Source organism: Varanus komodoensis, unplaced genomic scaffold, assembly GCF_004798865.1.
Source record: "Varanus komodoensis strain SLA01 unplaced genomic scaffold, ASM479886v1 scaffold52, whole genome shotgun sequence".
Classification (NCBI taxonomy): Eukaryota; Metazoa; Chordata; class Lepidosauria; order Squamata; family Varanidae; genus Varanus; species Varanus komodoensis.
In genome coordinates, this window is record NW_025336114.1 from 2,720,394 (window position 1) to 2,748,119 (window position 27,726).

The following is a 27,726-nucleotide window of genomic DNA, read 5'->3' on the forward strand; positions in this document are numbered from 1 at the left end:
TGTATTCACTTCATACACTTTCCAACCTCACATATAGGAATACTGCAAAAATATTTCTGCCTAGGTTCTGTTACAATGAGCATCCTGGATAGTTTGTGAGACTAGGTATGAAAATACAGGAAACTGTACACTAGATAATTTTATATCTTCTTTACACTGTTGCACCTTTCTGTTTCAGTATTCCTTGTCCCAGTTTTACCAGGACAAACAAAGTGGCTTACAAAAATGCCTTTGACTGATTGACTGAAGAATGATCTAATAGCTTCTGAGCAAGATAGAGAAGTTTATTTTTGGGGGGAGAAATTGAAACACTCATGCTTTGTAGGTAGAGTGTACCTATCCACATTTGAGAGATGATCAATTCTGCTCTTCATCTGCATAAAAAATTCTTCTTTGTGTCTGCTAGGAGAGAGAATTCAGTTTGGAGATTATGTAGACTATTTAATGTTAACAAAGTTGTTATTTGAGAGAAAATTAGGAGAACTGATATCAACTTTACCTTTTGCAAACAGTTGAAATTCATTTTTGTAAATTACTATAGGGATCTTGTTAGTGGAACAGGTTTGCTTTTTCTGTCCCCACCCTACCCCTTGTAGTCCTCAGCAAACCAGTGAAGGTGGAGCAAGCCCTTTGGCTACTACAGTGAGAATTCATCCATCTTTGTGTGAAAATTATAAATTCCCTAAATAGCTGTAGTATGTCAAATGTATATTTCTTGCCTAATAGACATTCATTGCAACTTTAGGTTAAAAACTGAAGGACCAATTTATTTCCCATATTCAGTAGAGTTGTGAACATACATAGTCCAATAGAATGATCAACTTTAATAATCAGGAAGCATAATGGTGCATAATTTAGGTATAACACATTTTAAACCTGAAAATATACCTCTCGCATCTTGTAGATCACAGAAGCTTTGTTAAAAGAAAGAGATAAACAAGCAAAGTGGAATGGAATTCCTCTGCTGTTACAGAAGCTGTATGAAAATAGTCATCCCAACAGTGATTTTTCCCAGTGCCAAAGCATCTTGAAGGTAAAGATTTTGATTGACAAGCAACGTGTTGTATGAGACAGATTTATAATGTTTAATCAATTCTTAGTTGTCTCAGATACTTTATGCCATTTCACAAGTTGTACACAATCCTGTTTTTCCTAACTGTGTTCCAGTGAGATATCCAGATTATACCACTCTCCCCATACTGTGTCTTGATTTTACAAACCTGTATTCACTTCTGCAGTGATTGTCTTTTTTAGTATGCTAAAAAGGTCCAAAACTTTATCCTTTTGGGTGGGGGAGAGGTGAGATGGGGTAGATGCCTCAACCTCTTGATCATTTTGATTGCCTTTTTTTGCAATAGGGACAGAATTAAATATTGAATATTAAATATCCCACTCAAAATTTGAGATTTAATAAAGGTTTCGCACCTTTGCTTGGAAATGTTTTTGTCCTAATCTTCCATATTTAGAAGTTTGATAAATCTGACAACATAATTGGGTTATCTTAGAGTGTGCAGATTAAAATAATTGCAACTTGTCTAACTTGTCCCATTGATTACAGTGACTACTCTGACTATAGAGCACTTTTTTGTATTTCTGTTACCTTTACCTGGTGCACTACTTTTATCTATGTCAGTGTTTTTATGATGAAATCAGTTATTTGATTATATAAATGGATGTTTTGGAAATATGTTCTATGAAGAATAGCTTCTGCAACTGGTTTAAATAAAGCATTATGATGTGAAGTGTATTTGAATATGTGCACCTTTGATTTTGTTGCTTGCCAGGAAATTTCTCCCCTCCTTTCAATGGAAGCCATGGCATTTGTCACAGAAGAGAGAAAGAATGCTCAAGAATCCACTTTTCCAAATACATATACTTTTGACCTTTTTGGAGGAGTTGATGTAAGTGATGTATGGTTTCTGTTTGCTTTTGATGTATTCACTTGAATTGGGTTGGGCCAGCTACAGATTTTTAATGCACCTGAAAAGTTCCTCTCATGCATTATACATGCAGCCAACCCATTTGGTTCTATCTAACCTCCTGCTACGTAAGAGCTATGCCCTTCTGCTTTGGGTAATGTCAAATGCTGTGGGCGAGAAGAGCAATACATAGTTCATTGCCTCTGACTAGTCATCCAACAGGCCTTCAACCTTCCAGAAGTCTTCTAGGACATCCCTTTTGTGCTTGGAAGGCTTTAGAGCAGCCTGTGTCAAAAGTGACGTATAATTCTCAGTAAGTCATTTTGAAAGAATACAGAAGCATATATAATAGTTTCTGAACTGAAAATAACTAGGTACAAGATGCATAGTTTCTCCATGCATCTTCGATTACAAATTGTTAATATCACTTCAGCTTTAGTGGAAGATGATGAATCTGGTAACTGGATCCTTCTGTAAGGGATGGGGGTGGGGTGGAGTGTTGAATAAAGATGTGATCAGGCCAGAATCTGGCTTTTTTGCACTTGCTGGACTTTTCCCCCTGCGCAGTCCTGGCCGGGAAACGAGATGAAGTCTGAAAATTAAACAGAATGCCTGAGTTCATGACTTGCAAAATAACATGCATGTGTCTTTAAATATAAATGTAGAGTATCTTGTATTAACAAGAAATCTTCATAACTCTGGCTTCAACTGAAGTGCAAAAACTATTTAAGATATTCCACACTAAAACATTGAGTTTCCTGTTATCTCAAAATGTCCCTTGGGGTTATGAAAAGCTTTTTTTGTGAATATCATTTAAAAACTATGTAGTTTATACAAAGAATATATAGCAGCGCTGGTTGAAATAGTTTCTTAATCATGGGTTCACAACATAAACTTTGCTCTAAATAACATACTGCATTTAAAATTTCTGCTCAGATTTTATCAGAAATTGGTTTTCATTCTAATAAAAAATGTAGTGTTCAGATTCTTGGTCCAGTTCTGCACCTTGAAGTAAAGCATAAGATTTTATGTTTACCCACTGCTGAAGACTACAATGGGAGCCAGCCTGCCTCTTGTTCTAGAAAACATCACCTACTAGTGGTAGTGTGTGAATCGATACCAAAGGGGAGGATAAGGTAACTCCTACAAGATGCAGGAACATCTAAGGGCCTTCTTTCAATGTTGCTACAACTTTCTGCAATGCTTTCTGGGTAACAGTTTCCTCTACGAACAATGTACTTCTCTTTGTCCAATCTCTTATTAATCTAGTCTTGAAGATTGCCTTTGAAATTTAAAGCAAAGGTAGCTATTGAATGAAAGTCTTGTGTCCTTATCCATTGTCTAGTGTTTGCTTAATATTTATAACCAATATGATGTATATTAGAATGTTTTTGATTATATAAGGCAATGTTTTAAGCTTGTGTGTTGAGTAAGTACTTGTAGTTTAAAAAAAACCTTAATGTGCTTAGGTGGGGAAGTTTTGACTGCAACTATGAGGGCCATTAGGTTATTCAGGGTCTGCTGGTCCAGTGCTCTGGAGGTGGCATGTTCTTACTGAAATGTGTATGTCTAGATGACCTGTTCACAGAACTTTCATTTTGCAGATGAAATATTCAGAATATTTCTGGATAGGTTTCTGTGCAATGCTAAGATGGATTGTAACAGTAGGTGCACAGACCTGGGCTATGTGCTTCCCATTCCTTTTTCCTGCAGTGTGGCTACAAGGAGGGGATCAGAAGGTTTGGCTTCTGTTTACCAACATCTTCATAAACCCCACTTAAATAATCAGATCTTCATTTAGTAAGCCAGTATATTTACACACAGCTGCATGACTTTTAGGCCTTGTGTGTGGTGAAACAAGCCTGAAAATCTAATTATCCACTGTTTCCTGTTATGGTTGAACTAGGAAACTATGGTTATGGCTTCCAAAAAAGATGTGAAACTATGATTTAAAACATAAGATCTGTAAGAACAATCCCCTAAGCATGCATGAATGTATCAGCATTGTCCTGCCCATATTCTTCAGCAACTGGTGTACATGATTCTAGAGGTAATCAAGTTGACTAAAACTTGGACTCATGCCACTAAGCAGTGACTTAGAATTATGTGTGAACACAACCATTACTCATGGACTGAACTTGTGAAGAAAAGTTTACTAAAGTCAAAATACAAATAGCAGTTTTCATAGTTTACTTAGAAGTACAACCAATCAGTTGATGTTACTATTAAAATAATGCCTACATTATTTTTACTATTGCAATCTTGTTTCAATTCACAGCTTCTAGTAGAAATACTTATGAGACCAACTCTTATCACACAGAAGAAGAAACAGAAGAGTAAGTAAATAACATAATTCTATCACTAAACCATATTTTGATTCTGCCTTAATGCATGCATGGTCAAGAATATAATTTGCTTATATTGTACATATAGTTGGCTATATAAGAAAATTTCAGGCTTATTCCAGGATTATTTAAATTCTCCTAATTTCTGAGCCAGAAATTTTTAAATTAAAGACAATGCTTTTCTAAAGGTAAGGTAAATAAAAATAACTAAGGTATCTTAGTTTCACAATTTCTTATTTGATTGATTATCTACAGTTGCCATTATTTTCAGGGTAGCAATATTGCAATAACTGTAGTTTTTCTCTCAGCTGTATACATATTTGTATAAACAATGAAAAATACAGAAACATTGATTTACCTCATATTTACTATATGATATTAATCTGAACAAATTGCCAACTGGCTCTAATTTTGTCTGTATATTTTAAGGTTTCTACCACATTTCTACCACACCTTTTAGTTAGACATTAATTAGACATAAAATAGTAAAATGAAGCCTAGTTACAGAGACTTTAGAAATCAATAAAAAAGCACAATACAGATTCATAAGTGAAAATAAACCAGCACAAGAAAAGTGGAGGTAAACCACCATGCTTTCATCTGGTACCTAAAACTCATGTGTAGGACAAATAGCCCTGGGTGGTAGGTATGCAGACAGTCCCAAGTTACAAATCACTTAGATGCAAACAACCCTTACAAACAAACTGCCATCAAGTCTATTAATTTAAAAATATTATTATGGAAAATTGTAATCACCAAAGAAAGAGAAGAAGTGAAAGGGGAAAAGGGGAGGGTCTCCAAAGCATGCCTTCCTGTCCTGCCCATTTGTAGAGGGAAGTCTCTGGCATTTTCTTGCAGCAAGAGGAGGCACTGGTGAATTTGGGTGGGGAGGTAGGGTTAGGGTTAGTCCTATACCCCAACCCCCATGAATGCAGAGGACCTACTATATGTGATCAGACTTACATAAAAAATTGACTTAAAAACAAATTTCTGTTTTTGCAAAAACAGAACTCATTTGTAACCAAGGGACTGGTTGTATTCCAAAGTTAGGGAGTCAACATTGAAATGGGGTAGGTGGGTTACCACCTACACTAGTATCCAATACTGCTACTACCCCTCCACTCATTCTATTACACTCATGGAACTGATCACTGGTGTGACAGAAAGATATTATTTCCCAAAGCAGTCTCTTTGGTGAGCTCTGCTGACCTGCCCTTGCTCCAGAAACTAGCATTTCATTTGATTTCTAGTTGGTTTATGAACTACTAGCTTTCCATTGCATTAACAGTATGTCTATCAGTGCACAGGCAGCATTGGATAGCTCCCTGCATCACTAAATCTAAACATGTTGGATTTTACTGAGTTGCCTGCTGTTTTTATAATTTTTGGGTTTATTTGTATAAAGCAGTATGTTGTGAAATTATACATAAAGGTATGAGTGTGAGACTAACTAACATTTTATCTCCTACAGTAAGCGATGACCTTATCAAAGATTGCCTGAGCATACTGTACAACACTTGCATATGTGTAAGTTTTGTTCTGTGTATTGACAGAAATTTTTGCTTTATAATGCAACTAGGCGTAATGTATTCTTGATGTGCTAAAAAAAAAAATCTAAAGTGGTATATTAATCTGGTAAATTTCAACAGATTTTAAAATAATTCTATGACATTTCACATATTACAATATATCAAGAAACTTGTTCTTACTTGCATATTGTCTAAATATCCTTTTTATATGGATACCATTACCAGTGGAAGTAAGTCAGTGCTTAGTAACACACTATTTTACCCAGGAATGTGATTTGTTTCCCTTGACAAAGTATTTTCAACTACTTTTAAAATGCATTGGGAGGTTCTCTGATATGTGTGATTTGTTTATTCATTTTTTGCTAATTAAATTCATAGTATTTAGAAATACTCTATGTCTTGGCTTTATAAAGTTTACTCTTCAAACAATTATCAATTTATATTTAGTGCTGAGCATATATAGTAATATTGATTTCATATTAATAAACTGCAAGAAAGCAAAAGTTGATACTTCTTGAAGTTTTTACAGGCACTGGCAAGACTATTAGATGCTTTTCTCAGATAGTTCTACAAGTCATATTCACTAGATTACAGCAGCCTAGCTTTCCTTGTTGAGGGTTTCTGGCTCCACCACCCACAGAGAAAGCTGCAGTGAGTTTATCTGGACATAGACCTGGGTTACACATCTCAGCCATCAATTCCAGGGTTGTTAATTCCCAGAATTGTGGAAGGAATGGTGTTCGCATGTCATTTTCTATTTCAATTAACAGGAAGGCAATTGGAAACTTCAGAACTAAATGAATTCATTAGATATAGGTATATTTGGAAGGAAGTGGACTCTATATATTTATTTATACTCCATGTTATTGAGGCACAATTCAAGAATTGTTATTTTTAATAGTGTCCTGTCTTAGTGATACAGACAAGCACAACCCTGATATGACTTTCTCTTTTCTTTTCATCCACACATCAGGACAACTGCATTGGAGTGCACAGATGAGCATTAATTCAGCATTAGTTATACTTTGCTAAAAGTTTTGAGTTTCTTCTTTTCATGGTATGCTTGGGAACTACTAGAAAGCATACCACATATCACAATTCAAGGGCTATGGATATCTCGTGATAGCTGTTTGCCAACAGATGATTAAGTTAGGGTGTTTCTCATGGCAACAATGGCTTTTACTAATGTGTATGTTGACTTTCTTTTTCTTGTAGACTGAAGGGGTTACTAAACGATTGGCAGAAAGAAATGATTTTGTTTTGTTTTTGTTTACATTGATGACAAACAAAAAGACATTCCTACAAACAGCCACACTTATTGAAGACATTTTAGGAGTGAAAAAGGTTTGTCATTAATTCTTTAAAATTTATCAGTAGGCATGTTATCATTAATCTTGAGGCTTGAAAGTAGAAATGTATGTGTTAAATAACAGAAGATTATCCTACATCATGAATGGCAATCCATATTTCTTAATTCCTATTAAGCACCACATTGAAACTTTGATGTGGGGGTAGCCTCTCACAAAATATAAAAAAGATGTCAGCTGAACACCAAAGTCAATTAAATCAGGATTCTTTAGATTTACAAGGTTATTTTAAGCATTTATATTTAATTCACATGGGACTGATGGCTTTATGGGAGCCTTCTAAAAAACTTACCCTAACCGAGTAACACCATAAGGGATAAAGCTTTTCAATAAAATTATGCATAATAATTCAGTGCCATAGACTTGGCAAGTTGTCTGGATTGCATTCTTATATAAACTGGGGAAGACCCTCCCCCCCCTCCCCCCAAAAAAAGAGACTGATGGATTTTGTCCTATGGAGATTCTGGCTGAGGGGTTAGTCTCTGTAGAATTGTTGTATTAGAAAGCCTACTATAATTGATACAGGAAGATGGATACTTAATATGGTTTTTCGTTGCACAAAAAAGAGCAGAAATTTGCATAACATCATTGGATACAGCTACAGCTTTTAATAAGCTAAAATGGCTTACTTACTAGCCTTGAGCTAGCAAAAAGCCTTTCTTAATTTTACTTTCAAAAATAAGCAGTCATCAGAACAAACAGAATAGACTCTTGTCCAATTAAGATTAATTGGCTAATTAAACAAGATGATCCTCTGTCCCAACTATTTTTGGCCTCTGTTGAATGTTGAACTCTTAGCAAACCTAATTTGCTACTCTCACTTGATAGAAGAGGTTCATGTTAATTCACAAAAAAAATTGATTATTTTCAAATGATATTATTGTAACACTCAATATATCACTTGTCTCCTTTCAGGAAATGATTCAGTTAGAGGATATTCCAAATCTCTCCAATCTAGTTTCTAGCTTTGACCAACAGCAGCTTGCAAACTTTTGCAGGATCCTTGCAGTTACAATTTCAGAACTTGACACAGGCAGTGATGATAAACATACACTACTTGCAAAAAATGCTCAACAAAAGAAGAACTTGGGTCCTTCTCGGGCAGAAATTAATCAAGGTAAAAACTTCAAACAAGGATAGTCATAAAATGGGAAGTCTAGGAAGTGACTGTGTGCATTTTCAAGTTTGAAGCCTGGGTGTATCAAGAGACAGAGAATATTGGCTGGGGGAGAGGGAGAAAAAGGTCATCTCTCTTCTGAAAACTAGAGCAAAATTTGCAGCAGAAATTCATTTTGTTTTGCACTGAAAAAGAAATCCTAGCTATTCAATCTAAAATTAATGTGTGTACTTGCATTTAAGATGGAAGCACCTGATTTAAGTTTTTATTTCTAAACAAACTTAAATCAACAGTTTAGTATTTTTTCAACAGTTTAGTATTTTAAACCAGTTCTGTTTTCTTCCTATCATAGCTACACTTCTCAATATACCAGGCTTCATTGAACGACTGTGCAAACTAGCAACCAGAAAAGTATCAGAGACAACAGGGAATCCTAGTTTTCTTCAGGAGTTGGAGGAGTGGTACACCTGGCTAGATAATGCACTTGTCCTTGATGCACTAATGCGTGTGGCAGATGAAGAGACAGAGCAAAGCAGCACAGGTACCTGCTTGAAGAGAAATGGGTTCAGTAGCCATTAAGTAGCTATGCTTCAGAATAATGCATGTTTGAAAGTTTACTATTGTGTTAATTATGGATTTACTTACTTCATTTCTGCATAAATAGACAGATTCCTGTATATTTTGTATATCCATGCTGTTATCACCAGCTTCCCTGTATTGAGAGCCATGTCTGTCTCTTACTGGCATTGTGGTGAGCTCTCACTATGTTTGCAGTCACATGTATGATTCAAAGAGAATTAATATGGCTCTTGCTAATTAGAGAGATAACTTAAATATGTATGTTTGACCTACAGACCCTGTTCTCATACAGCAAACAGCCCTACCATTTGTTAACCATAGGTGATTTGGCAGCAAGCAGTGTGAGCAAGCATTCTGTTCCCTGCCCATTTCCCCATTGCTGAACAGCTTAGGGACACCCTGTCTTCAGGTTGCTGTCCTTAATGTCTGAATCTGGAACTTTGGTTTGTTGAGGTAGAAGCAGCCCACAATTTTAACCCACAGTTTATTCCCAGCAACTCATCTCTATGATATTATCTACTTCTGTTGCAAAGAACAAACCAACCTTTTCCCTTCTACATTTTTGTGCATTAATAGCTGTTATTTAACTTCTTGTGAAGGCTTCCAAGTTGAAAAAAAGTTTCTCTCTTAGAATCATCAGATGAGAGTGGATTTGCCAACACTTCAACAAGGAATCAGCTTCCACAGTCCATGAAGATTATGCATGAGATCATGTATAAGCTGGAAGTTTTGTATGTTCTTTGTGTTCTTTTAATGGGCAGACAAAGGAATCAGGTGAGACTCTATGTTTAAATGCTCAGACATATGCAGTGTTCTGAATGAGCAATAGCTTTCCAAATTCAAATGCATGTCTTACTTTGTAAATTTATATACATATTCAAATACAAACTTTGGAATTATTATAAATCAATGCGTTTTGAGCTAGTAACATTAAAATGTATATATAGTATATTTTCCTTTTGTAAGATAAAGCAGTAGTGAACTGTGTTGATTCACATACCTTGCATATTGGGAAGTTGGTATAATAGCTAAGGGGCATGGTGGCTTAGCGGGTAGGATGCTGAGCTTGTCAGTCAGAAGGTTGGCGGCTTGGCAGATCAAATCCCCAGTGCCATGTAACAGAATAAGCTCCCCTTAGATGCCCCAGTCCCTGCCAGCCTCGCAGTTCGAAAGCATGCAAATGCAAGTAGATAAATAGGTATCATTTCGGTGGGAAGGTAACAGTCTAAGTATACTCAGATTTTACTTGTGGGTGGGTCTTGATAGCTCTCTTATAAATGAAGCAATGCCAAAATATTATTATTATATAATATGTCTAAGGGACAATCCTATGCAGATTTAAACAGGAAACAAGTCCTAAAGCCCAAGAAACAAATCTGAGTATACTTAGGATGGCACCCTAACTGTTTGCTGCTGCTACTGCAACTTTATTTGTACAAAACTATTATCTATACATGAATGGGACCACTTACTACAGTGACTGGAAGCATAAACGTAATGCATTGACTAGATATATTCTTGCCTAGGTTCACAAGATGATTGCAGAATTCAGATTGATCCCTGGCCTTAATAATTTGTTTGATAAATTGATCTGGCGGAAGCATTCAGCATCAGCCCTTGTTTTGCATGGACATAATCAAAACTGTGACTGTAGCCCAGTGAGTATTAGATTTATCATTGATATAAAGTGGGGATCCCCACCCTTTTTGGGCCTGTGGGTAGACTGGAGTTTTTAAGAAATGTCATGGGTGCTACCACAACATGGCTTCTGTGGTAGGCCATGACTGCCTTGGTCGCCCTGTACGATGACTTGTGCAGGGAGAAGGACAGGGGGAGTGTGTCCCTGTTGGTTCTTCTGGACCTCTCAGCGGCTTTCGATACCATTGACCATGGTATCCTTCTGGATAGGGGGTCAGAGGCACTGCTTTGCAGTGGTTCTGCTCCTATCTCAATGACCGATTCCAGAAAGTGGTGCTGGGGGACTATGACTCTGCACCATGGCAGCTATGCCATGGAGTACCGCAGGGATCCATTTTGTCCCCTTTGCTGTTTAACGTCTACATGAAACCGCTGGGAGAGGTCATCAGGAGGTGTTGGCTGTGGAATCATCAGTACGCTGATGATACCCAGCTCTACCTCTCGTTTTCCACCAATCCAGGTGAGGCAGTGGCTGTGCTGAACCGGTGCCTGGCCGAGGTAATGGGCTGGATGAGGGCCAATAAACTGAAGCTCAATCCAGACAAGACGGAGGTCCTGTTGGTTGGCGGATCGGGCTTCGGTGAGGGTGGATTTGACCTGGTCCTGAATGGGGTTGCACTCCCTCTTAGCAACAAGGTTCGCAGCTTGGGAGTGCTCCTTGACCCAGAGCTTTCATTGGAAGCTCAGGTGACAGCGGTGGTGAGGACCGCTTTCCTTCAGCTTCGGCTGATCCATCAGCTGCGCCCCTACCTGGAGTACGACTGCCTGGCGACAGTGACACATATGTTGGTGACTTCCCAACTTGACTTCTGTAACGTGCTCTACGTGGGGCTACCCTTGAAGACGGTCTGGATACTTCAATTGGTTCAAAATAGAGCTGCCAGGCTGCTGACGGGGACTGGGCGTTATGTTCACATGACTCCATTCCTCCGTCAGCTTCACTGGCTTCCCATTGAAGTCCGGGCCTAATTCAAGGTGTTGGTGATGACCTATAAAGCCCTAAACGGCTTGGGTCCTGGTTACCTGAAGGAGCGCTTACGTTCATATATGCCCGCCCGCCCCTTGAGATATGCAGGAGAGGCCCTTCTCCGGGAACCCTCCGTGAAGGAAATTAGGAGGGTGAGTACTCGGAGGAGGGCTTTCTCTGCAGTGGCGCCCAATCTATGGAATGTGCTCCCCAAGAGGTCCACCTGGCGCCGTCGTTACTTGTTTTTCAGCGCCAGGCAAAGACCTTTTTATTCAAATGTCATTTTAACTGTTAATAGTATTTATTTATTTTATTCTTTGGCCAGGGCAACTTAATTTATACTGTTAATTTATATTATTTTAACGAAGTTTATTTATGTTTTTGAGCCGCCCCAAGGCTTCGGCAAATGGGGCGGCATAGAAATTTTCTAAATAAATAAAATAAATAAATAAAAATGACCATTCATGAAATGGGAAGATAATTTGAATCTAGTAAATAAAAATGGAACATTGTGAATTTGCCTGGATTTTACCCAGCCCTGCAGCCTCCATCAAATTAAACTTCGACTGAACAGTAACCCCTCCTCCCCATACACACACAGTGAAACATAAACAAAGATCTGAAATCCTCCTGGATCTGATTTTTAAATAGGATTCTGCAATATATGCCACTTCCTTATGACATCAGTGGCTCTCCAGTATTAATCATTATGCACATGCTCTGCTCTGCTCTCATAGTATGATTGTTACCAGTTATTGTTTGTTGTGTTTTCCTGAATGAATTAGGCACAATCTTAATCTTTATCAATCTGGACATGGTTGAAATTAGCCATTAAGAGTTCAGGTATGCAACAATAACAACTGGCCCTTTTAGCAGAGAACAAGAAAATATCATTCTTTTTTCTGATGAATAATAGCAGCCTCCTCTCTCTCTCTTTCTCGCTCTCTCTCTCTCTAAATGCCATAAATATTTTTAAAAGACTGCCTGTAAGAACTTGACTTTTCCAACAGTCACATAGTAATGATATTTTGTGAAAGAAATTGTCATCCTGTTTATTCTGCAGGATATTACCTTGAAGATACAGTTTTTGAGACTACTTCAGAGTTTTAGTGATCATCATGAGTGAGTATCGAAGATGTTTGCCATAAACATTGTGTGTTCGTGTATCTAACTTGGACTCACATGTTCAGAACCAAGGTGCCATGCAGACAAGAGTTTAGGCAATAGCTGCCTTTGATTACATTCCAAAGGAGTGAGTGCAAAGAATGTCTTGAAATAAAGGGGCAGGGAGAACTGCTTATGTTGCCTTAATCTATTTGCAGGAAAGGCAAACTAATCCTAAGAAGTAGGTACTTTTGTGTTCTTCAGGGTTTTGCAACCTTATTTTCCATTTTTCTCACTGGTAGCTTGGACTATTTGGCTAATAAATATTGCTAATAAAATGAATATGGTTATTATAGCAAAACAGTAGAGATGTGAGAAATTCATAAAAAGCAGGGGATCTTTCTTAAAGCACAGGGTAACCATCTTGACCCAGTGAATGTTTCACTCTCACCTATTACTGTTTATTCTGCTGTCTCTCCTATCACTCCTGTCCCTTGCAGAATGAACCAGTGTTGTTTCAGACGTATCTGTGCCCTTCAGTGGTGGATTCCAACCAGTGCACTAAGCCTACCATGCCCTCTATGTGCTGTTGTAAGGATGATGCAAGGGTGAAGCTCTGAATTGCTTCTCCCTAGGCCTAGGGTATATCATATCACTAGAATACAAAAAGCATGCCTAAAATGGATTTGCATTTTTTCAGTTAATTGAAATTGGCTACAGTTGCTGGGGATGAGCATGCTGTGCAGCTGATAATGGCATGGGTGAAGTCAAAGAATATGGTAGTTATTCTTACCCTTCACAAAAAAGAACTGTCAGTAATTTCTAACTGGCTTTGCATGGCATGACAGCCCCTCATGGGTGCCAAAGCATGGTAGGTTGTTGTGAATCCAGACTGTTTCCCCACAGGATGGCATGTTGACAGGCAACCAGTCTCTATGGCAACACATGGCATGATCTAGGGTTTGTTATACCTGTGATGCGTTGTCATGTCATCCAAATCCCAGTGATCAATCTCATTGTGGGAACTGGGAAACAACTAGCAAGTCACTTGGCTTGTTCTTGCTGCGCTCAGCCAGGCCAATGCCAGTTGACCCACAATGGGGTGGAGTAGTGGAGAAACCTGCACTGGTTCCATGCAATCATTTGCCCTTCTCACATGCCACAACATCCTTGACCCTTTTCCAATGCTTTTTTCTTTTTTCAGAGATTGAGAAAAGCAGTCTCCAACTTGAGAGCTAGTGACAGTTCCTTTAAAGTGCCCAAGCTGTGTGTTGAAGGAGCTGTCACTAGTTTGTCAGTCTTTCTTTTAAAAAAATAACCCAAGCATGCATTTTTAAATTTCTTGCCTTTTTTTTTGTTAAACTTGGTCAAAAATGGCATGCTTTGCTTGGGGAATGTCTGCTGTTAAAGTGCATCAGGCATCCCTTGTGGCTTCAACCCAAAGAAGCTGTCAAGAGCTTTATTTTTCACTTTGGGTTGTCTTGACAGCTGTGAGGGTTGTGCTATTTTTCCACCTTTCCTGAAATTCTTGGTGCTTGGGAAGGTGGAAAAATGGAACCCAGCACTTTTTCTGAGAGCTGTCGGTTGAGACCACTAGCAATCTGATTTTTTAAAAAAGTTGGAGAGGCAGGGCTTCTCCCCCACCCTGGGACATATGCACTCATGTCCACATAAACCTAAAACTCCAACTGATTGCCCCAAATCCAAAGTTATCTGTAAGATATTCTTCCTCAAAAGGTTCTGGGGAAAAGGAGGTTCAGTCTTGAAATTCAATCCTGTGCCTTCTAGGAGCTCTTGTCATATATTCTGCTATATGATTTATGCTGTGGATTCCATATTCTGGCTTTTTAAGCTTTTAAGTAGTACAAAACAAAGATATATTGTGGGGTTGTTTGTCCAAGATAGTACTAATGCTGCCTCCACTGCATTCTTTCTCTACAATTCAGCAGAACCTTCAAACCACGAAGGAGCAGGCAGTTATAAATTGTATGTATTTTTGGAAATGCAGTGTGAATAATGAGTTTAAAAAGCAAATAGATGAGCTCACTCTGACCCAATCTTTATATTAGGAACAAGTATCTGCTTTTAAACAGCCAAGAACTTAATGAACTGAGCGCTATCTCCCTCAAAGCCAACATCCCCGAGGTAGAAGCAGTTGTCAACACGGACAGGTAAAAAAGAAATTCATGTACATTTGTGTGTATAACTTGGTTTTGAAATTTCATGTGTTCCATTGTACCAGACCTGCCTATTGAAACTGTGATCACAAGCTAGTGAAGTTAATGTTTCTGTAGGTTCAGCATCAAAAGGATCCACATAAGCTATAAGCAGTAGCATGCTAGGGTTGTATTTCAAGCAGCCTGGGTCCCGTATCTGCCCTCTGGTGTTAACTTTAACTCCTTTTAACTTCCAAGGAGTTGCTGTCAGCTTGCCTGAACTATAGCCATAGGGCCAACACCAGTTCACATTTCTTTCTGTTTTTGCACTTCCTTCTGTGCCATGTGCTATTTGGTCAATAGCTTATATTTACTGTTCCCAATATTTACTGTTGTGAAGTCTTATGTTTATGGACCACCATCAAAAACAGAAGTGTATTCAGACAAGGTGTTCTTTTGATTTTTTCTTAAGGTACCTAAAATTGTGCACTGTTGAAAAGGTTTTTAGAGTTAAGTACAAAATCATTAATCAGCAGGGGGAGTTTGACTGCAATAGTACAGAAATTACAAAATACTCAAAATACAAGAGCATTTAGTTTTTGGCTGCCAGAGCTGACACATTGGGCTTGATTATTGCTGCATAGAACAGGGTGGTGTATTAGGATTGCAGAAAAAAGTGCTATACATTTTCTTTAGAGCTTCACACTGCAGCCAGTTGGTTTATTCACTGTAATTTCTCTTAATATTGTAGAAGTTTAGTCTGTGACGGGAAAAGAGGCTTACTAACTAGATTACTTCAGGTAATGAAGAAAGAGCCTGCAGAATCATCATTCAGGTGAGTTCTAATCTAGTGTTCTGTTGTAGGAGAACTTGAACTTCAGGGCCCATGCAGAACATTTCATTACTTCCTATTAGAAAACTATGGTTTCATTTGTCTTTGTCTCTGAAGTGGAGAGAATGAAGGTGAATGGTACTCAGAAGCAGCAGTCTTTTACTCAGTGTTGCTTCTGTCTTGCACATGACTTTAAGTTGCTTGGTCTACAAATGTGAAATTTAGAATAATTGTCTTGAATCCAAAACAGTGATAACACACTTGTGAGGAAGATCCAGCATTGCGTTTGTTCTTGTTTTCCCTTTCAACAGTTCCCACTTTCAAAAATACTTATCACTTAGCAAATTGTCTCTTAGGGAATGAAATGGCTTCAGCCAGTTGCATGTACAGTACTCCCCCACATGTCTGCATCACTTTTCTGGATACTGACCCGTGGTTGAAAAGAATACATTTTGATTAGGTTCTTTGTATAAAAAAAGACGTTCAAAGATAGTACATATTTTTTTTATCAGGCCTAACTGATACAAAGTTACTTTGTTTTCCTAATTCAAGGTTATCCTGATATTTCTTAACAAGAACTTCATTTTGCTTTGTTTCCTAGGTTTTGGCAAGCCAGAGCAGTTGAAAGTTTCTTACGAGGTGCTACTTCCTATGCAGACCAAATGTTCCTGCTAAAAAGAGGGCTCCTAGAGGTAATCTAAATGTTGAGCACTAATGTTTGTCAAACCCATATTAATACTTTATTTTTATAGCAGGGAAACTAGCAATATCTACTGTATATATATAATTTAGCGTTTAGCCTTTCTCTCTGAAGCTTTTCACCTTACTGTGTTTTCTCATCACTAAACCCACAGATATAAATGGTCATTTTAAATCTTCTATCAAGTAATAACACCTTTTTGTAAGAAAGTTAGGAAGACAAGGCCATTTTATTACTGGGCTGTAAAGCAACATACAATGGTTAGACCTCAAAACATGATATTGTCTTGGTTATAGTTTTTTATTATATAAAACTATTCTACAAAGATTATACAGACACACACACTACATATAAAATAATCAAGGATATGAGCATGCACAAAGACTGGAATTATTCTGCAGTAAAGAAAACTATATGACCACATACTGTCCTGATACAACATTCTGGAATATTAAGTAAATAAAGTTCATTTATCAATAAACATATTTGTCTGTTGTCGGTTAATTTTTATAAAATTGTAATATTCTGTTCTACCATGCTATCCAGATATTGGAGGCACAACAGCTTTTTTCTGGTTTGCCACCACATTTGAGCTGCTGTGAGCAGGTTTACCACTTGCAGGTCAATATTATTGCCCAAGTCTTGAAAGTAACACAGCAATGCTACTGTAAGACATTGTGATATGACCAAAAATGTTTGTATAACTGGACAGTTCCAAAATATAAGCAAAGCATTTACACAGACTTCACAGTTGAATTGCCAGCAATAATTATGAGCTATAGTATAAATTTGACTTAACCTTTCTTTCTTTATTTAGAACTTTAATATGCCATCCTCTATGTGTGGCATCTCAGGATGGCTTACAAACATTAAAATAAAAAACGAATAACAATTGATACAAATATACAGCAATATAGAACCAATAAAAATAAATTTTAAATCAAGAGTGAGTGATTAAAACTATTAAAAAACTAACTTTTAAAATAACTCTTAAATAAAAAGGTTTTGACCTGGCGCCAAAAAGAATATAGGCTCAGCACCAGGCAAACCTCTTTGGGGAAGTGAAATGTCAATAGCAGTGATTTTTAATAAGTTTTTTTTTTTTTTTTGCAAATCAGTAGATATTGCTCTATTCAATATATTCCTCTATCTCCATTCTCACTCTTTTATTGGGCTTTTTGTCCCAAATGTTTTATTCATTTTTAATAAAAGTACCAGATCAGTACTGTAATAAACAAAACATAGTATTGGCTTTTGGAATTAGCAGTGCAAATCAATATTTTAAAACAATTGTTCCCTGGCTATATTTTCTGCATGAACACATTGTGATAAGTATGCTCAAAAATACAAAAAGTTTGAAGGTCTTATACCATAAACCACCAGTTAAAATATCTTGACTATTTCACAAGTTTTCTGGTCAGCCTTCATAATTTTGCTTTCATAATAACACATTACCAGTCACAGTATAAATATATGTTAATCATTCATTATAAAACTATATGGTGATAACCTGGAACAAAATGTTTTAATCTAAAAGAATCAATTGGGAAATGATTGGGCTTTTCCTGATACTATACTAAACTTTAAAAATCTCTATGATGGTTTTCTTCTGCTTCCAACAATGTATCAGAAAGTTTCCAATAAATCTAATTTGACAGCTAGCTAAGATTAGGAACTACCATAGCCCCTTTTCCTGTTTTCTTATAACTTGCTTGTCACATGTTAAGTTTTTAGCTACCATTCTTGGTGACTTTCAAGTCCAGATAAATAGTATTAACATTTTTTTTTACTTTTGCTTTTCAAAATTGATGTTGAAACTTGGAGTAGAATATTACTACTTTGGGGATATCACTCATTTTAATTGAGATCCTTTCCACCAAATAAATTGATAAGAAAGACTAAAGGTTCAGATCTTTCCGCTCATTTTATTCTACAAGTTTCAGTGTCCAAGAAGAGCTGCCAGTTGCTCCTCTTTAGCTCTGTATAGAATGTTAAAAGCTATTCATCCTGGCTGCTCATGAGATCTCTGTGGTTATGATGAAGAAAGTATAGTGTGATCTGCGTATAAAGTTACTATTGACATAAAAGAACCTAAAGTTTTGAGATATTTCATAATTATGAACAGAACAAGCAGTAGTGGGATGGCGAGCAGCCCTACTTCCTCTCTTTAGAAAAAGTTATCCGAAACATATCCATTAACAATAATAACTTTAATAGTAGGTTTATCATATAATGACCAGTTTGCATGTTATGGCAGCAAATTGTGAATTATTTTGCCTGGTGTGTAAGCCAAGAAGCAGCTTCTGCTCAATGTGCATCCAAGCACAATTTGCAAACTGGCCCAATATTTGTACTCATTCTTCAAATATACCTCCTATGTCCTATTGTACTCATTCTTTCAATATACCTCCTATTAATATCAAGTAGCTTTATTCTATTCTGCCAAATACCTTTTCAATATCCAAGAAAAGTGAAGAACATTCCTGTTACAAAATATTTTTATTTATTTATGTCCATGAGACATTGTAATCTTGTAACCCACCCAAAGAGTCTTTTTGGCTAACAGGATGGGATATAAATGTAATAAATTATAAATTATTGTCTTGAATTCATGGTAATATTTTTCCCCTTGCCAGCATATTCTCTACTGCATTGTTGACAGTGAGTGCAAGTCACGAGATGTGCTTCAGAGTTATTTTGACCTTCTGGGAGAACTAATGAAATTCAATATAGACGCTTTCAAGAGGTTCAATAAATACATCAATACAGACGAAAAGGTAAAAACTAAAATCCCAGAATCCCAAATTGTAAACTCAGAGTTTTGCTGTGTTGCAACCTGGGCAGAGCCTAATGATTCTACTACTTTAGTTTCAGATATTTTTGAATCAGATCAACAGTTCACTGGTTGATTCCAACATGTTAGTTCGTTGCATCACCTTGTCTCTGGATCGATTTGAGAGCCAGTCAGATATTAAAGGTAATGTAGGCCAAGGAAGCATTTAAAAACCATGAGCTGGCTATTGCATATGGTGGATGCTGGAAATCTACCTAAAGTTACTGAACACATTAGTTCCTTGTCCAAAGCTAGCAGGTCTTTCTGCAGTGACATTGCATATGGGATTGGGCTTTCAAAAATGCATTGAAATCCTGGTTACCATTAAGATATTTGCCTCATATTGAAAGCCTACACATCTAGCAACTTCAAGAGGATGTTCAGCAGCCACCATGTGCTGAAGGGTTGTGTGCATTGATCATACCAAAGGAAAAAAATCTACCTGTTTACCCTGGATAAGTACCTGCTGATGTTATCACATCTCTTACTTTGGGAGATTTTCTTTGAAGCCCATAAAGTGGTAATTTTGAGAGATCCTTCATGTGATAGCTTTTCTCAGTTAACAACCTGTCCATTCTGTCTAATGATTGTATTGTGGATGGGATCAATATTGTAAATGCCTTTACACCTTTTAAACATGACATTCTGATTTACTTAACTCATAACAAATGCCTTGTTTCCTACAGTTGCAGAGGTCTTGTCTGAATGCCGCCTGCTATCATACATGTCACAGATGTCTATGAGGATGTCCTTCCTTTTCCGGCTAATTAATATTATTCATGTGCAGACACTTACACAGGTAAAATGCTGACACTAAGACAGAGGTCCTGTTGGTGGGTGGTTCGATTTCCTGTGTAGGTGGCCTGGACCTTGCCCTGGATGGGGTTGCACACCCTCTAAAGGACAGGGTCCGCAGCTTGGGAGTGCTCCTCGACCCGGAACTGTCCCTGGAAGCTCAGGTGACTGCGGTTGCAAGGAGCGCTTTCCTTCAGCTTCGGTTAATCCATCAGCTGCGTCCCTACCTGGAGGACGATTGCCTAGCGACAGTGACACATGCATTGGTTACTTTCTGGTTGGATTTCTGTAATGCGCTCTACGTGGGGCTGCCCTTGAAGACAGTCCGGATACTGCAGATGGTGCAAAATAGAGCAACCAGGTTGCTGACGGGGACTGGGCATTATTCTCATATAACTCCAGTCCTCTACCAGCTTCACTGACTTCCCATCGAAGTCCGGGCTCAATTCAAGCTGCTGGTTATTACCTATAAAGCCTTTAATGGCTTGATACCTGGATACCTAAAGGAACGCCTTCTTCCATATTTGCCCTCCCGCCCCCTCAGATTGGCAGCAGAGGCTCTCCTCCGGGAACCCTCCATGAAAGATATTAGGAGGCAAAGTACCCGGAGGAGGGCTTTCTCTGCGGTGGCGCCCCACCTAGGGAATGCGCTCCCCAGAGAGGTCCACCTGGCGCCATCGTTATTTGCCAGGTTAAGAACTTTTTATTCCAACAATATTTTAATAACTTTTAATATTGGTTTAATACATTTTTAATCTGCAGCCAGGGTGGATGTGAAATTCATTTGTATTATGTTTTTATATAATTTTTTAATTATTTATGTAAACCGTCCTGAGGCCTTCGTGACAGGGCGGCATATAAATATTCTAAATAAATAAATAAATCTTTGGATCATATATAAATAGATTTTGATGATATGATGTTTTCTTTTAAGTTCATATCCTTTGGACTTTTGAATTCCATTATCAGGTTTTCAGATTATTTAATCATAATGGTCCTTTATCTTGATCTACTAGAATAATCTCTTTTTTTAAACTTAGGAAAATGTAAGTTGTCTGAACACAAGTCTAGTTATCTTAATGCTGGCCAGAAGGAAAGACAAGCTCCCTTTCTATCTGCATACGCTCCAGGAGATGGAATACAAAAAGAAATACCCAGGCTTCATCCTGAATAATTTTCACAGTCTTCTGCGTTTCTGGCAACAACATTACCTCAACAAGGACAAAGACAGCACCTGCTTAGAAAATGTACGTCCAAAATGCAGTTGTTTTGGTATATCTTCCTTGTATTCCATTATTTTGGCCTAGTGGAGAACAAGGGTTTCTGGTTTTGTTTTGTTTTTTACAAATGGACATTCTAAGCTGTTAAATCCTAACCAGTCCAGTATGACAGCCACACTACTTATCAGGATGTGTTTTAGAAATAATGTGGGAGATGTAAAGAAGGTTTAAATGTGTGCACAAGAAAATAGAATGCATACTTTGTGTTTTTATCATTCCCCCATTATGTGTGAGTAGAACAGATGTGGCAATGTTGCAGAAACATTCTAATGCTATAATCAAGAGGAAAGCTGCTACTGTTTTTACCAGGGTGAGCTACTTTCCAGTAGATGTTACATTGTCAGAGTGAAACTCCATATTTACTATAGTTGGATCTAAACTATGCTGAATTTTTTGTTATAGAAAATTGCTGCTTGATTGGTCCATGCTATGGATATGTGAGGAATTTGTCCAGGGGTAGAAATTGTCAGATTCCCTGCACTCAGCTCCCCAGACTCCAGTTCATTTTGCAGTGGAGTTAGTCAGCGTTCCCAGCAAGTGCACGTGGCATTTACAGGGTGCTCACCCAGGAATCTAGCTTCATGCACTGTGTAAAGCAGCGCCCCTCTTCCATGCCACATGCAGCACTCATTTCGCTAGCTGCACCTGATGTAGAAGAAGGCTGGTCACATAGGGCTTACCAGGAATGGAGCCCCACGGAACCACTAGCAACGCCCCTCTTCCATGTCATGGGTAGCAGCCGTTTGTGCTGCTGCACCTGATGCAAAAGAAACATGGAAACAGAGCGAGTCAGAAGGGGTCTCCTGGGCCATCTAGTCTGACCCCCAGTCTAGCCAGCTCTGCTCACAACATGTCTACCATGTGCATGTCTAGCCTATCCTTGAACACCCTCACCAATGGGGCCTCAACCACCTCCCGTGGAAGCCCATTCCATACCCTTGGGGTCCTAACTGTCAGGAAGTACTTCCTGGCATCCAAATCGAACCTTGGTTCCTTGAGCTTGGCTCCACTGAAGCACGTCCTTCCCTCCTATGCAGGGGAGAACAGGTCTCTACCCACCTCCGAGTGAAACCCCATCACATACCTATATGTCGCCAACAGATCCGATCGGAGTCTCCTCTTCTGCAGTTCCCTCATATGGCTTCTGAAAAGACCCAGTTCCCTCATATGGCTTTCCCTGCAATCCAGCTACCACCCTTGTGGCCCTATGCTGCACTGACTCTAACCTGGGTATATCCTTCCTGTAATGAGGGGCCCAGAACTGATCACAATACTCCAGTTGCGAGTGCATCAGAGTCATATAGAGTGGTAGTAGTACCTCTCTCAATTTAGAAGCCACACTTCTGGCTATGCATCCAAGGGTGGCATTCGCCCTCTTGACTGCCATGTCACACTGCTGACTCATGTTTAGCTTGGAGTCAACCAGTACCCTGAGATCCCTTTCCCTGGCAAAGAAGGTTGCCTGTTGTATATCCTTCATCCTGCAATGGTTCATGGACTTCCTCTTAGCTTGGCTCAGACTGAGCACAAGAGGAAATTCACAAACACTAGAGGGACATGTTCCCCTAGGGTTTGTCCCAAGCTTAATCCATGCTTTTCTAGGCTGTATAAAGTACCAGAATGTATTAAGGAGTTTCTGCTTGATTTATTTCGCAGCATAACCTCAAATGTCACATGACTGGCATAGAAGGTGCCTTGTGCTGTGTAGTGACCAGTTCTGACAGTAGCAGCCTCACAAGGCAGCTTAATGAGATTATAAAATGCATGAATTATAGGAATCCTGGATGTCTTCAAGTGGTTGTGTAACTTCCCGAGACAAAATACGAATGAAAAACATTCTCATTCTGAGGTTTCTGGAGACTTCAGGTCAGGCATTATAAGAAATTGAATGTTAGAACAGGTGTCCTTCTAAAATATGAATGAAAAACATTCTCATTCTGAGGTTTCTGGAGACTTCAGGTAAGGCATTATAAGAAATTGAATGTTAGAACAGGTGGCCTTCTCCAAACTGGCTCGTGTTCTGTGTTTATTCTCATCAAGCATGTATAGTACATATGAATTTCTTCATCTTGAGAAACATCATTTTGATTTCAAAATGAAAAGTTTGTTTCTTATCATTACAATTGTGAAGATAGGCTTGAAAAGTGTGTGTGGGTAAGATGAAATCCTTGAAGCCAGAATGAGGCACAAAAGGGTCTTCAAAAGTGAGGGAACTGAATTTTATCATAAACAGGATAAATTTTGCTAAGCATATAACTTAATGTGGGCAATTTCTGTAAGTAGGAGAATCAGCTTTTCTTGTTCTATGACTTAGATTTATGCTGGGTATGCAGCCCAGTTTTGGACTTAAAGTGAAGCATGCCTTCGTTTATTCCTATCCCACCTTTTTTTTTTCTTTCAGGGAACTCAGGGCAGCTTACATAATTCTCCTCCTTTTAATCTTATATTCACAACAACAACCCTGAGAAGTAGGTTGGGCTGGGAGTCTGTCACTGGCCCAAAGTCACCCCATGAGCTCCATGGCTGAGTGGGGACTATAACCAAGAGCTCCTGAGTCCCATTCCTGTGCTCTTAACCACTACTCCACACTGGCTCTCTATACAGCACAAAGATACCAAATATGTGTCTTTAAAAAGGATTATCCCAACACCTGGATTTAGTTATGTTAGTCAAATGATCAGTTACTTAATTCTTAGATGGAAATACCTGTCTGTGTGAGCTAACAACTCATTGAGCCACTTGTGAACACAGCGTGGCGTAGCAAGCTTTCAAGTTGTACAGAGCTCTTCAGAGTTGAACATTCAACCTTGCTACCTCCTTCTTTACCACCATAGTTGTCAAAAGGCATGTGAGCCATTTTCTGCTCTGTCCTGTAACTTCCTATGTGCAACTTACTCCCTAAACCAATTGAAGTAAACTGTCCATGCAGATGTTCTAAAGTGAATTCTGGGTAACATCTTGGCTTCTCTGTGCTTAATAAAGGGTGTGTTAGATTTCTATTCAGAGCTGTTGGTGAGGGTTGGGGTTGTTCAAGGGACAGTGAGTGATGCTCAGAGGTGCTTGTTTTGCTATAGCCTAAACATGCTTTTATTTTCCTTTGCAGAGTTCATGTATTAGTTTTTCCTACTGGAAAGAGACTGTATCTATACTGCTTAGTCCAGACCGGACATCACCTTGTGCCATAGTTAGCTACATTGATGAGGCATACATGGACATTGACAGAGATTTCACCGAAGAGTAGTTCTTCCACTTCTGGCTTCCAGTGGGACTGTGCTTCCAAGGGAATCTTGCAGACAATGGATTTTCAGGGATATGCTATGTGCACAAGCTTGGAGCTATGGAATGTCACCATGTTAAACATTTTTTGCCTCCCTTCCCAGCTCTGTTTTGATGAGCAAGATGTCACAAACTTCCTGGGCAATGTTTTCAGGGACTCTTGTGTTTTATAAGAAACCGTCTGCAAAAAAAAAGCCTGGCCTTTTCCTGCTCATTGGGGCTAGACCCTTTGAGCCTAATAGATGGGATCCTTCAGTTGAGCAAGCTCTGGCTTTTCCTCCTGGTTACCAGGATCACATGTTAAAAGTGCAGACAATTTTTAGGCCATTCAAGCCAGTTTATGGGCACACCAAATGCACACCAGCCACAGTTAAGCCACCTTAGTTCCCCTCCTCCCGGGAAAAATTCCATGCTTTTTCCTTTGCATTGGGACTGAGTTGATTTTGTGTGGGTTTTGCTTGACATTCATGGAGGTAGTGGCTGTCTCAGCCTCTCTGTAAACTATTTTGGTATTTGTTTCCTTCAAAACTGTGTCCAAACTTCCTCTTTTGTTTGGTTGTGGTATTGCACACAGAAATATGTCCCTCCATTCTATGGAAATCTTTTGTCTCCAACTGATTTTACAGTGTTGTCTAAAACGGGCATACATTGTGATTATTGGATTAGTCTGAAAGCCTAGCTATGGCTAGGCACTAATAAATTAAAATCACTTAATTCTTTTTCTAAATATTGCAGCCTGACCATTTTGTCAATAAACAACCAGTACAAGATTAACATTTCCTTCCATAGTCCTGCTTTAGCTGTGAACATGAAATCTAATCTTGAATAGGAGTCTTAACTAATCTGTCTAGGAACCTAGTGCCACAGACTAAAATTACAAAATTAACACCTTTTTTTCTGGTGTATGTACTTATGTTTCTGAATTGTGATAGTTACTGGAAGTGTCCCTTATCATATTGGCACCTGTATTAGATGTTGCATGTTGTATTCCATATAAGACAAGGTACTTAGCAAGTCCTGGGTTTGCTGTTGTAACTGCCAGCATTTGAGCAAGTCACTTGGAATATAGCTGATAGTTAAAGCCAGAAAGTTTCTGAAATGAACATTTCTTGCAATATTGTGCTATAGCACTTTAGAGACTTTAGCAGCCCTTTCCTTCAGTTCTGAATTATTCTGATTGACCCTTAACATGTAAATTTACAGTTTTGAATCATTACCTACATCTGAATACATATTTGAGAAACTTGAATCCGTATGTTTTGTGTATCCTTTAAAGGAAGACTAAGTCGTAGAATCAGCCCTTGTTCTGAAGGAAATTTTTAAACATCCACAAGAAACTTAGAATAACTGGGAATGAGGGACTGTTTTCCCTTATATTTGCACTCTTTATTTTACCTTCAGGTAGAAATAATGGAAAGAACTGTTTTATTGTCGTTGACTTGGCACAGTTGCTATCCTAAATAATGAAGTATTGGTCTGAAGAAAATAAAAAACCTAGAAGCTCCCACTTCCAGGCTAAAATGTATAGTACTTCTAATTGTGAATCTATTGGTGAAACAAAACAGCACTTTATTAAGACTATTACCATCTGTCTTGTCCTTTGTGGCTTGTCAAAAGTTAAAATGGAAACTTGGAAGCAAATTATCTGTCTGTTAAATAGAAGCAAACAGTGACACATGAGAAGAATTTTGTTTCCAGTCTACTGGCTTTATACACGCACATGCCATTAACAGATGTCATTCAAGAGTGCAGATGTTGGGACAGTGTTCAGTACAAGCAACCTTTAGGTTTACTCCCCCTCTCACCTCAGTTAAATTTATGTGCCAATTCTGGAACTCTAGTAGCCATACATTTCAAAATAAATGCTATGAATTAAAAGGTTCAAACGAATCTGAATGCCTTTTGAATAGTATTAATCATTACAGCCAAACAGCATTGCCATGGATTTGCAAAGAACACTCACTAAAACTTAATTGTCATCACCACATATTTCCTTGCCATTGAATGGTCAGGCTGCTTTTTATCCTTTATACATTTGCTCTCACTAGTGAAAATTCCTTATCTACTCCTGGGGGCAGCTTAGTGGTTTTGCCTGTATTTGTTTTTGGTTTACTGGTATAGGCAAGTGTAAGGAGATGGGCTGGGGGTTTTGACTCAGGCTGCACCATTTGCCTTCAAGCTCTAGGAAGCTTGTATGTCAGACTTCTACCATGGCTTCTCCTGTGGAACCCTCTCTGCAAATATTTAGAGATGGCAATGGTAGGCTTAAGTGCGTCAAAGAGTGGTACCAATGAGTGACAGTTAATGTATGACTAGAGAAAAATGAAGTCACTCTCTAATGGCTGTGCACCAGCTTTAGTTTGGCTTTGTAATCACTAAAGGAACAGAACTGACATGTGGCAAAAGGGTGGTCCTCACCAGGCCAGCATATGTTCCTGGAAATTTTAAGTATATCATGCTGCCCAGATTAATGCTGATTTACTAACAGCACATAAATGTATTAAATGGAAACTATTAAAAGAATTTTATTTTAAAAAGCTGCCTGGAGTAATGCCTTTCTTTTCTGCACTAATCTTCACAGCAGCTGAGCTCTTGCACTTCGTATGGAGAACCCAAATTGGGTTTAGGAATAAGTACCATAAATTGTTGGTCTTGCCAGTTCTTTATTTACTTGCAACAGTCTGAATGATCCTTGATACATAACAACCAGTTCTCCTTAAAATTAATATCTGCAGGTCTGGTATAGTTATGCATATGTAGGACGCAAGGACCTTTCAATCTGAGAATAATCACATAGTGTGCTTTGAGAAGAGGTAGCTCTCCATTTGTTTCCTAATCCATTGTCATTATTAATAATAATCTGCCCAATTACCTAAGAGGACAAAGGTGTGTTCCAGGCCTTGGTCAACTGTACTGCTTCTGTTAAATATCCTATCACTAAATGTCCTCCTTTACCTCCTCAGGCAAAGCAGAACAGCCAGAACAATCTCATTGAAGTCCCTTTCTGTGGTCACTCAGTTATTTCTTGGTGTGCAAACTTTTTAGGGGGGTATGTTCCCTTCATTAAAGTACTTGCAAACAACTCTACCACTGCTACAAGAGAAGTCTCTTCAAGTCCTTCCATAGCTGGATGAGAAACAATGACACAGTGTCCCCTTAAAAGAACTTGACAATTTTATGTATAAAGGTGGAGGTAAAAGTTAAATTTCAAACATGTTTCTAATAGGAC

At 38.4% G+C, this 27,726-nt stretch overlaps 1 protein-coding gene across 1 annotated transcript in view; it reads left to right on the plus strand.

Moving 5' to 3' along the window:
• The window catches only part of LOC123031982 (transient receptor potential cation channel subfamily C member 4 associated protein), a 38,622-nt gene extending 11,586 nt beyond the window's left edge, over nucleotides 1–27,036 (plus strand). The window contains exons 2-19 of the mRNA XM_044447535.1: nucleotides 905–1,033; nucleotides 1,785–1,901; nucleotides 4,198–4,255; nucleotides 5,736–5,791; nucleotides 7,009–7,137; nucleotides 8,076–8,277; nucleotides 8,630–8,818; nucleotides 9,488–9,630; nucleotides 10,383–10,514; nucleotides 12,585–12,643; nucleotides 14,695–14,796; nucleotides 15,533–15,616; nucleotides 16,215–16,305; nucleotides 18,950–19,090; nucleotides 19,182–19,290; nucleotides 19,833–19,945; nucleotides 20,982–21,188; nucleotides 24,325–27,036. Coding sequence (XP_044303470.1) covers nucleotides 905–1,033; nucleotides 1,785–1,901; nucleotides 4,198–4,255; nucleotides 5,736–5,791; nucleotides 7,009–7,137; nucleotides 8,076–8,277; nucleotides 8,630–8,818; nucleotides 9,488–9,630; nucleotides 10,383–10,514; nucleotides 12,585–12,643; nucleotides 14,695–14,796; nucleotides 15,533–15,616; nucleotides 16,215–16,305; nucleotides 18,950–19,090; nucleotides 19,182–19,290; nucleotides 19,833–19,945; nucleotides 20,982–21,188; nucleotides 24,325–24,462 — 2,199 coding nt within the window. The 3' untranslated portion in view covers nucleotides 24,463–27,036. The remainder of the gene's footprint in view (nucleotides 1–904; nucleotides 1,034–1,784; nucleotides 1,902–4,197; nucleotides 4,256–5,735; nucleotides 5,792–7,008; nucleotides 7,138–8,075; nucleotides 8,278–8,629; nucleotides 8,819–9,487; nucleotides 9,631–10,382; nucleotides 10,515–12,584; nucleotides 12,644–14,694; nucleotides 14,797–15,532; nucleotides 15,617–16,214; nucleotides 16,306–18,949; nucleotides 19,091–19,181; nucleotides 19,291–19,832; nucleotides 19,946–20,981; nucleotides 21,189–24,324) is intronic.
• Nucleotides 27,037–27,726: the final 690 nt, after the last annotated feature.